Source organism: Triticum urartu, chromosome 7A (genome assembly GCF_056163025.1).
Source record: "Triticum urartu cultivar PI428250 chromosome 7A, HENAU_Tu73, whole genome shotgun sequence".
Taxonomy (NCBI): Eukaryota; Viridiplantae; Streptophyta; class Magnoliopsida; order Poales; family Poaceae; genus Triticum; species Triticum urartu.
In genome coordinates this window covers 216,223,050-216,234,428 of record NC_141879.1, presented here as the reverse complement: position 1 = coordinate 216,234,428, position 11,379 = coordinate 216,223,050, and the positions used below count along the sequence as shown (strand labels likewise).

The window sequence follows — 11,379 nt, the reverse complement described above, 5'->3', positions numbered from 1 at the left end:
TTTGCAGAGTGAGTACGTATTAATTTGTACCACTCTCGGCTTTTCAGAAAACAAGTGGGTTTTAGACTTTATCATTTGCAACAACACGGTCAGAGCACCAACGGAATTGTCACGACACACGACTGATGATGGACCGCTGAAGATCAAGCAACCGATATGTTGGTTTCCTACATTGTACCGAACTGAATGTTTCCTTTCTGCAGATTCATGATAAATTTGTTAACATAATGTAATACTCTCAATTCCAATGCAGGTTCGCTATGAGTCTAACATGATGACTGAGTTCGCTACTAAAATTCAGGTTAACGGAATGTTTCTTGTCTGCAGATTCCTGACAAATTTGTTAAAAGTACTGTACTACTGTCAATTTCAATGCAAGTTCATTGTCACGCTGTGAGTCTGAGATGACGATCAAGGTCAGCCTATATGATCCATATAGCTCAAAATTGGCAGACAATACTAATACTGAACTCAACAGACATATATGATGGGAAAACACAACTGACAAAAATTTGGTAATAACATTCAGACTGACAGTTACATCCAGAGGGCAACTAATCATCGTGGTTTATCTGCACATTGTCGACCAAATCTCCTGTAATGTTTATACCCCTTGTTGGTTCACCTCCCATGTCATGCTTTACGACTGCCTCTTGGTCTTATTGACCAGTAATATATAGCGAATGCGTGCGAAGTACGAAAACACAGCCTCAATCATATACGTAGGTGGACTTGACTTGTTCGTTCCCCCAACCACTCCCACCAGACCCATATCATCGCATACTACTCTGCTCGTTCTTCTCCTTATTTCGCACGTGCAGTAGAATTTCATCTCCTCCGACTCCGATAAGTCGTACCGCGAGCTCTGCTCGCCGCCGGCCTTTACGGCCACCACCAGCGAGCAGCCAGGGGCATCTCCTCCGAGCACGCGTTTCAACTTTCAGAGGTTATTAACTCTCTCAGGAACTCTGCTTTGCTTTTCGTTGCCAACCCGAGCTTCAGTATGCTGTGAATTAGTAGGAACTCAACGTCTTCGATTGGGTAAACAGCTACAAAGTTGTACTAAAGTTGAGACAATTAATATGGATCGAAGGGAGCACGATATAGTATCTGTAGGCATGATTAGTTTTTTAACATCCTTAGTTTTCGTTTCAATTAACATGCTGTTACATATTATATTAGAAGTTCTTTTCCTTTCTACTATTATCTAGGCAAAAAAATCGAACCAACTTGGAAATCCTGATATACACTGCAGGAGCATAACCAGGAGCCAAGATAAACGGTTGAGATGGACAGGATATTGGTGAGTGCTTCCACAGGCGCGATGAACTCCGTCTTGGGTAAGCTGGCCAACCTCATGGGGGAGGAGTTCGCCAAGCTCAAAAACCTCCGGAAAGAGGTCAAGTTCGTCAGCGATGAACTTGCCAGCATGAAGGATGCACTTGAGGGGCTTTCTTATCTGGACGAGCTAGATCCACAAACCAAGAGATGGAGGGACATCGTCAGGGAGATGTCATACGACATCGAGGAAATCATTGATGACTTTATGCAAAACATTGGAGGCACCGATAAAAGTGATGGGTTTGTCAGCAGCACGATACGACGCCTCAAAACTTTGAGGTCTCGCCATCGGATTGCTCGACAAATCGAGGATGTAAAGAAACTTGTTCTCGAGACAAGTGCACGGCGTCAAAGGTATAAGATTGATACCTCCTCATCAAGCAATGTGGCCATTGACCCACGTGTTGCCTCGCTCTATGAAAACGCAGCTAACCTTGTTGGTGTTGAAGAGCCAACGAATGAGCTTATTAACTTGCTAAGAGACGGGGAGAAGAAGTTGAAAGTGGTATCTATTGTGGGATTTGGAGGTCTGGGCAAAACAACACTTGCTAGTGTGGTACATGGTAAGCTCAAGGGTGAAGTTAGCAGTTGTACTGCTTTTGTGCTCGTTTCTCAGAAGCCAGACATCCCAAAACTTCTCCGTGGTTTACTATCACAACTTGGGGTAGAGCCATCTATTCACGCATGCGAGTCACATCTTATCGACATGCTCAGGGAACATCTCAAAAATGAGAGGTGCATATTCTTACTTCATGTATTATTGTTTGTTCTTGTCTTTGTTTTTTCAAGATTTCTCAGTTACACACATATATAGTATATTTTTAAGATTATTGTATGTTTTAAAGTCTTGGTAGAAAATCATTAGATGAGCATAACAAACATACAACAAGTTTAGTAGTTAATAGATGCATCTACTGATTCATTTAGTAAACTTATACGAGTAAACCGTATTAGTCTATTGCATGCTAATTTTATTATTGGTGACAATATTGGTCTTAAACAAAATGTGTTAATTTATTTCAGATCATATATTATGTTTTCTCCCATAATTTTAGTTTATTAACAATCACAAACAAATTAATGAGTCTTTTTTATTCAATCACAATTATGTTTGATTAAACAAAGTTCTGTTTTTTGGTTCGATGTCTTAATTACTTGACACTGTAAATTTCAGTTGGCTGACATAGTGATGAATGTTTGCAGGTACTTGATTATAATCGATGATATATGGGATGTATCAGCCTGGGATATTATCAAATGTGCTTTTCCAGAAAATTATCTTGGGAGCAGAGTAATAACTACTACTAGAATTCAGGTTGTGGCTAAGGCATGTTGTTTCCATGGTCATGATCACATTTTAGAAATGAAGCCCCTCAACGACAAAGACTCAAGAAGACTATTTTTTGGCAGGATATTTGGCTCCGAGGAAGCTTGCCCTCGCCATCTTAGAGATGTTTCAGTTGAAATTCTTAAAAAATGTGGTGGTTTGCCTCTTGCAATTGTTACTATATCCAGCATGCTAGCCAGTGAAGATTCCATCCAAAAAGAAAGGTGGGAACATGTAAGGAGTTGTTTAGGCTCATTAAAAAATCTCACGTTGGAAGGAGTTAGGCAAATCTTAAACCTTAGCTACAGAGATCTTCCCCTTCATCTTAAGACGTGCTTGCTGTATCTTGGTATGTATCCAGAGGACTACATAATATCAAGGTATGATCTAGAACGTCAATGGATGGCGGAAGGATTTGTCGGCAAAGATTATGGACAAGATTGTGTGAAGGTCGCAAGTAATTATTTCAATGAGCTTGTCAATAGGAGTCTTATTCAACCTGTAAAATTTGACGGCAGAGGATCAGTGACCAAATGCAAGATACATGATATGATGCTCGATCTTATCTTGCTCAAGTCCACAGAAGAGAATTTTTTCACTATAGTGGATGACCCACGAACCATTACAGGACTGGATTACAAGATCCGTCGGCTGTCTGTTCACTTAGATAGTCTCAGTAACAATCAAGCAATATTACCGAGGAACATTAGTATGTCACATGTCCGATCAGTTATGTTCTTTGGGAGCTCTGAGAGTACACCTGATCTAGTAGAGTTCAAGCTCCTCCGAGTTCTGTTCATTAACCTCCACCGTGCTACAGTTGATCTCAGTGGACTGTCTAAATTGTATCAGCTGAGGTATTTACGGATTAGTCGCTTTTGCTTGTACCAACTACCAACACAGATTAGAGCGCTACAACACTTGCAAACACTTGATATGGGAAGGTATTCCAATATTCCCTCAGATATTTTGTCGAAAAAAATTCCCTCAGATATAGTTCACCTACCATACTTGATGCATCTAAATGTTGGATCGGAGCTTTTTGATGGGATAGGCAAGATGAAGTCCCTACGACATCTATGTGCATTTGATTTGGCGGTGAACACCATGGACAATATCAAAAACATTGGTGAGCTCACCAATCTGAGATATCTATTTATCTCATGTGGCCCTCACCTGGACGATACGGAGAGACGGATGGATGTATTACGCTCTTCTCTGGGAAAACTTCGCAACCTTGAGGACCTGATTGTCAGTATGGGGGGCTGCATAGATGGCTTGATGCCATTGTCTCCTCCCCCAACTCCTTACCAACTTGAGAGATTCGTCATGTTCCGGAACTGCTGGTTTTCCAGGATCCCTAGCTGGATAGGGGAACTCCGTAACCTCGGTGAACTACGGTTGCAAGTTTGTGAGCTGCTAAATGATGGTGTTGGTATCCTTTCAGAGCTGCCTGTCCTCGTTCACCTTGATATGGATATCCGAAGAGCCGTAGATAAAATGATTGTCATATGTGCGGGGAGGGGAACATTCCCTGCTCTAAAGCGTTTGTCTCTCCAAATAAGCAGCATGACATACCTGGACTTCCAGGCTGGTGTAATGCCCAAACTCCAGAGACTCGAGGTAATGCATAATATGAATGGATCAGATCAGAATGGGGCTTCACCAGCCGGCATCGAGCACTTGTTAGCGCTTGAAGAGTTATCTGCAGCAATCGGCTGTGAAGGTGCTACGGAACCCACGAAGAGAAGCACAGAGTCTGCCTTGAGGAGTGCTATCAACATGCATCCAAGCCATCCTCGTGTTACAATCAGATTCTTCCGTCGCAATTTGAAATTTTTTCCGGAGTAATTTCTCCTTTGGCTCAGCAGCAGCAACATCTCGTATGTACAAATCCGCACCTTCATTCTCCCCGTCTCAATCTCTCTCTCTCTCTCTCTCTCTCTCTCTCTCTCATTTTTTGTTTGTTTCATAGAAATTACCATGAAATGTACATCCACCTCACCAGTCACCATGGTATCATTATTGCTTTGCTAGCTATGATTTTCTTTTATTTTGGTATGGCAAGGTTTACGTAAGATATACTTAGCTAAAAATATGGCTAACAAGTAGAGATAGTTTGGAGGTAATCATGGTCACATGGAAGAGTGTGTTATCAATTTTGCAAAGAGATAGTGTTTAACATGATTTAATTTCTATTATATGTGAAATATGTTTGCTAATACGACATTTAGACTTTGTATGCTGTGTCTTATGTTCCTCTCTTCAATCTTCTGCTGGGGGTTTCTTTATTTTCTTGAGGAAACTGCCGTACTGCTAGATTAAATGGGCAATAAATTGTAGAAGATGGTTTTTCTGAACTCCTACAGCTGCCTGAGTTTTTACAAAATTACTGACCACTCGACTATATTGGTTTTCAGGAAAGGAGCGGATTTCAGTTTCTGTCACTTGGAACAACAGGCCAGGGTCACAACAACAAGGAAGATGTCTCTGCTGAAGATAAAGCTATTGGTTTTTGCTCGTGATACTATTTCATCTGTTGTTCCATTCAGTTGCTTGTAACAGGATTGTTGGAGGGCAGGAATTTGCCCTGATGTATCCCGTGCCTGAATTATTCATTTCAGTGACAGATGGTTGTTGTTCTGGTGTGCTGAATGACTGGTTCCTACTTTGTACTGTACTGAATAATTTGCCCTGATGCTCCTACTTTGATAAAAACTTGTTAAAATTTGTTATCCTCTGTATTTCAACACAAGTAGATGCGTTTGATATGATAACCGACTTGCAAGCTGCTTGTTTTACAAGACAACTAACTGAGTTCGCAGAATCGAACCGGGATATGAAACAAGGCTGGTTAAATTTACAGAGCAACAGGGAAACTAACAGAACCGCATCGCTTATAATGAATTACCACTTGTTGGATCACCTCCCATGTCATGCTTCACGACGGCCTCTTGGTCTTGGTTTTAGTGCATCCTCTCAACCGCATGTTCTGGCACAAGTTTCAGGGCTTATTCTGAGCCCCTCCAAGCTTCTAAAACTCCTCAAATTCAGCTTCCAAACGCAGCTTCTAACTCCAAGTGGCGATTTCAGCAACGTTCGGCACCGAAGTAGCTTCTCCCAGCTTGGCAGCCCAGCTGGGGAGGCTGCTAGCCGGCTGGGCGCTAGTATGGACCGGCTGGAAGCAGCTAGCCCAGTTCGTCCTAGGGTTTATGGCGTCGGAGAGAGGGCTCAGAGGTTGAGGCGGGATACGTCGAGGTGAGCATCGGCCGGCGGCGGGGTGGAGCTGGTCGTCGGGGTGACGCCCTGGACATGAACCGGAGGGGATGGCCCTAGAAGTGCCGGATCTCGCGGTGGAGGAGAGCGCCGGCCGGTGGTGGGGGCGGCGTGAGGGTTCGGCCGAGGAAGTGTATCCCGTGCACCCACGCTTGCTACCGGTGCACCGGATGCTATAGAATATTTTGAAAAATCTAAAAAAAATTCTAACACGTTAACACAACATCAATGTATGATATTATAAAATTTCATATACAAATTTGAAATATTTTCTGAGATACAAAAATAACAAATTTGATATCAGTGTGATAATGGGTCAAATCTAAAGTCCAAGTTATATTGTGTACTACTATTCAGTGTTGAATTTGTCATTTTTGTTTTTCGAGTTATGTTTCAAATTTTGACTTGAAATTTTGTGACAACCTACATTGATGTTATGTGAGTGTGCTAAAAAAAATCAGAATTTTTTGAACGTTTTAAAAGCATAATATAAGTTCGGTGCACCAGTAGCACCACAAGCTCCGGTGCACCAGATATTTCCCCCTCCTGCTGAACCGGTCTCTTTCGCGGTGGCATTCTTCTGTAAAACTAGTAATGGGAGAGGTAGATTTGTTCGGGCGTGGCCTCCTCCTGCTGAACCGTTCTCTTTCACGATGACATTCTTCTGTAAAACTAGTAATGCCCATGTGTTGCAACATATGCAAAGTAGAATAATACATATTCATAAATTTGAAAGAAAACAATCTAGTTTTGATATACATATATACTAAAAATATCTTATGTTTCATTTAAAATATATTTCTTGGCCTGTTTTGATGAGGTAAGGGAGGAATGTGGTTGGTTTCAAGATACTAAGTGCCTGTTCGGCAACCAACTGGCTCCAAAAAATATGAGAATCTGCAGAGCGGGTGTTTCTCTACTCCTTTATTTTCAACTAAGGCTATGTCCGCTCCGGGAGTGGAGTCAGGGCGTGGAGAGACTCCGAACAGTCCCTAAGTGTTTTTTTTATAAATTGGAGCACAGAAGTGGGATATTGTTGCAACAAGGTCACAACTTACATCATAGTCGATAGATGCAGATCTAATAATTAGAAATGACGTATGACAGACACACCATTATCATCAACTGAGTCTTTTATAGGAGTAGAGATATGGGCAACTCCTCATTCTCATTTTTCTGGAGCTGAGCCTTTGCGTTTTTAAGCCCCGGTTGGCCCTACCAATCCGTTGGCACACCATCCGGCCGCCCTTAGCTCGCCTGTGAATTGGCCAAAAATTTAACTGCGGCAGCTTTATCTTTTTCATAGATAGTGTGAGTTCGAGCTACTGTAGTCTCCCCCATTGACCTTTGTTTAGATAGAATCTTCAATGAGTGGAAATGACTACCAGCCTTGCTCTACAGTACTATACCATACAGAGCTGCGCCCTTGTGATATAATAAGAAGAAAAGGGTCAGATGCTTCGCGAACCACTGGTACATTTCGTTGCACTTAAATCACCCTCGTTAAGAGGCGCACTCCGATACCATTGATGTCCAATAGCTCACATGCAACATCGGCGTGCCAAATAGTTGGCCATCAACTAAATAGGTGCCCAACAGTCAACGCCAATATTCTGATTAGGCGTCTCCAGGCTTCAACCCAAACAACCCCTTACATTGGAGGTTGGATGAGCTTCTCAAATTGCTCCGCATTTTTACACTGGAGGTCGGCTGAGCTACTCGAATTTAGCTTCTTGGAGCTCAGACGAGGATTTTGTAGAGCTAGAAGCTGGAGAGGTTCAGTCTATTACTTCTTCATCATGTCGCTCAAACTGGAATTCAACTCCTGAAGTGAACTTAAATCGGTGATCTGATTTTATTAAAAAGTCAGTTTTTGTTTTTTCTGTTTGGGTTTTCAGTTTTTTTGTTTTCGTTTTTCCTTTCTCTTCCGTTTTTCCTTTTTTCTTCTCTTAGGTCTTTTTTTCCATTTTGTTATTTTTCTCAAAAACTTTTTTAATACATGTTGTAAACTTTTTTATACACACGCATAACATTTACTTGATACACATTCAATATTTTCCAAATAAACGATCAACATTTTTTCAAATGCCCTCATGAATTTTTTTCAAATGCATGTTTGAAACATTTTATTTTAATAACTACTACACATTTTCAAATGTACGTCGAACATTTTTTAAATGGATGAAACATTTTTTTTAAAAACAAAAACATTTTTTATACTGTATAAACATTTTTCTAAATGTCACATATATTTTTTGAAACACATCAAAATTTATATAAAATATCACGAACAGTTTTTTAATGGTATTGAACATTTTAAAAATGAATAAATGTTTTTTAAAATGTCATGAACATTTTGTGAATATTACAAAAAAATATTAAACCACACAACATATTTCTAAAATTGGATAAACCTTTTTTAATGGAGTTCTCTAGATTATGTGAACATTTGTCTTGTATTGCATTAACATTTAAAAAATGTTAAGAACATATTGTTGAAATGCTTGAACATTTCTTTAAAATGTCACGTACATTTTGAATGGCATGAAACATTTTTTTGAATCATATGAACTTTTTATTACAATGTATAATTGTTTTCTAAAATTGGCACAGTTTTTTGTAAACCCATGAACAATTTTGAAATGTCAACAACATTTTCTGAAATGTTATGGACATTTCTTATAAATTGCACGAACATTGTTTCACTGCATGATTTTTTCCAATGTATGATGAACATTGAAAAAAAATAAGAAAAATGTATTCCAATTTCCGAAATATAAATAAAAGTAACCAAAAAGATGATCAATAAGGCCAACAACATGTAGATGGCGGTATTGTGAAGCTTAACTGCTACTCAAACAATCAGAAAGAAAACTTACCAAACGATTAATGGGCTAGGCCACCAAGGGGCACTTGTAGGCAAGCACGCACTCTACCTCGCCGAAAGCCAGAGATAAAGACCCCTATATGCCGCTTGGTGTGGCAGCTAGTCGCTCCTTGTGCCCCAACTAGGTTGACCCATTAGCACCACAGTGCAAAGAACTGGAGGAATAGGTACTTCGGCAATGGGACGAATTACTGCAACAAACCATATGTCGTGAACCGACAAACATGTTTGATAATCTGAACATTTTCTGAAAACCGAGATTGTTTTTTTAGAACTTGCAAACAATTTTGAAATTTTTTAGATTTTGAAAAAAAATCAATTTTTGAATTTCCCAACATTTTTTGCAAATTGCGAACAAAATTTCAATTAGAACATTTTAGAAAAACTGGGAATAATTTTTAAACCTTTTGAACATTGTTCGAAAGTTGTGAACATTTTTGGAATATCCTATTTTGAAGAACATGAATAATTTTCGAAAATATGAGCAACTTTTTATAATATATTCTACATTTTCGATTTTTTTTGAATTTTTGAAAAAGAACAAGAAACAGTAAAACATTTTTTTTTTGAGAAACAGTGAAGAAAGCCGAAAAAACAATGAAAAAAATTGAAAAATGAAAACATGTTCAAGAACCTTATAGAAGGTGAACAAAACCGACAAGAACTCAGGCTGGAACCTTCCAGGACATTCTTAAAGAACAAAAGAACCAACCGATCTCCAAAGCATTAAATCGGCCACCCCAAAGCAATCACTAGTGTGCTCATTTGTGTGAAGTGGCAACAACTTGTCACAGTAAGCGCGAAACAACTAGTTAAGGGGTACCCTTTACAAAGGTCACACCCACTTCCTCTGATGCTGACAGGTGGTGCACTGCTTGTGTAACACTTGTCACAATCCATTTATTTGTAGATTATTTTTTTAAAAGTTTTATCTCTTCAATCGTGCATCCAAAACACGAATTATTTTTACTATTGCATTTCTTGCATCGAGATATTCGAAACCAGATCTCATGTTAATAAATTTAGACAGACTTTCTCAAAAAACAAAAAGAATGAAATTGAAAGCCCCCCAAAAATAAACAAATGAAAACTAAAAACTGGAAGCACAGTTGTGCTTTGAATTTTTAGGGAAGCACAATTATGGCTCACATGGAAACACAATTGTGTTTTTCACTTTTAGGAGGAAGTAAAACCATGCTTCACTCGAAACACAACCGTGCTTCACTTTTCGAGAAAGCACAACTGTTGTCGGGGGTTGGGTGCGACATATGCCAATGGATGACTTATCATAGTGGGGGCGAGTAGAACGTCACCGGTGCCTGGAAACGGGATGAGGCGTAGACACGAACGCCGGCGTACTTTACCCAGGTTCGGGGCTCTCCTAGGAGATAACACCCCTAGTCCTGCTCTGTGGGGCTTCCGCATGATCACTAAGGCAAAGTGAATACAAGGGCGCTCCTCGAGCTGTATGCTGAAGGTAGGAGAAGGCAGGGTCAGCTCTTTCCCCCCTTTGTGATCTGGTCTAGTTCTAATGGATCAGAACCCTTTGCATAGGTGCCTTGGGGGGTTTATATAGGCCTACCCTCCCAGTGTTACAGTGGTAAACTGTCTGGGCGCAGGGCCCAGCCGTCGGTCTCTTCGCCTGCCGGCCCCTTTGCCGACTGCTGGGGCCCGCCGATTGGTGGGCCCCACCGACTGGTCTGGTACGAAGCCGACAGGCCGTACCCGCCGCTTGCGGGTCTTGCCGGCTGCTGATTACTATAGCCGTGCCTCTAATGACGCATGCTTGGTTATGGGGTCGTGGCTACAGCCCCGCCGTCTGGCGGGTGATCACTGTAGCCACTCCCTGTCTCGTCTGGTTAATGGCGTGGGGAACCCGTGGGAGGGGCAGGCCGACTCCCGGGGGCCGGCTTCCTACGGGTCTGACTGGTGGCGCCCTTGCCGTCTTCCGGACTCTCGCTGACTGGTAGGGCCCATCATCCGTGGACCGTACTATCAGGCCATCATGGACACAGGACTCCGCCCACTGTTGCTGATGTCAGGGATGGCATGGCAACAGTGCCGTGCCAGACGGAGATCTCCGTTGGTATAGCGCACTGTGGCCTAGGCATCTCCTGGAAAAGGGGAGGGAGTGGGCTTTACTGTTGCCACTCCCTGTCCCATCCCCCCTGATGAGGGCATGGCCTTTGTTGGTGCCGTGGGCCGACTCCCCGCGGCCGGCTTCTCCGGAAGCCGCCAGGCGGAGCCGGCCGGTCTTGACCTCGCCTCTAGGACTCGGATGCATGCGGGAGGCCGAGTGTTCCTTCAGCCGTCCTCCAGAAGGCGGCTCTTCATCTGTCGTCTTGAGGGGCGCAGTCAGCCCCGATGTCTTGAAAGGTTTTGGGCCTCGGGTTAGCCTACCCGTGGCCCATTACTCCGACAGTAGTCTCCGAAGCTGATGAGGCGCCGCGGACAGCCAGCCGAGGAGCCTCGGCAGTTTCTTTCTCCGAGTATTTGAGGTGGAAACCTCGTTCGATTTCTGCCGGGCCGACTGGTAGGAGTCGGATTC

At 42.0% G+C, this 11,379-nt stretch overlaps 1 protein-coding gene across 2 annotated transcripts; it reads left to right on the top strand.

Moving 5' to 3' along the window:
* The first annotated feature begins 726 nt into the window (after nucleotides 1-726).
* LOC125524982 (disease resistance protein RGA5) lies at nucleotides 727-5,403 on the top strand. 2 transcript variants are annotated; one of them, XM_048690009.2, is made up of 4 exons: nucleotides 727-946; nucleotides 1,256-2,076; nucleotides 2,545-4,551; nucleotides 5,089-5,403. In XM_048690009.2, the coding sequence occupies exons 2-3, from the start codon at nucleotides 1,289-1,291 to the stop codon at nucleotides 4,517-4,519; spliced, it is 2,763 nt and encodes a 920-aa protein (XP_048545966.2). In that variant the 5' UTR covers nucleotides 727-946; nucleotides 1,256-1,288; the 3' UTR covers nucleotides 4,520-4,551; nucleotides 5,089-5,403. The 2 variants fall into 2 exon arrangements, with proteins under 2 accessions (XP_048545966.2, XP_048545968.1); XM_048690011.2 differs by lacking the exon at nucleotides 5,089-5,403 and having other exon boundaries at nucleotides 2,545-2,656; nucleotides 2,752-2,938.
* The last annotated feature ends 5,976 nt before the right edge of the window (nucleotides 5,404-11,379 follow it).

What these genes read in the sequence shown, in the direction of transcription:
- LOC125524982 (XM_048690009.2), top strand. Translation starts at nt 1,289, where the DNA reads ATGGACAGGATATTGGTGAGTGCTTCCACAGGCGCGATGAACTCCGTC. An exon ending in GAACATCTCAAAAATGAGAG is followed by an intron (nt 2,077 to 2,544) that starts GTGCATATTCTT and finishes GAATGTTTGCAG; the next exon opens with GTACTTGATTATAATCGATG.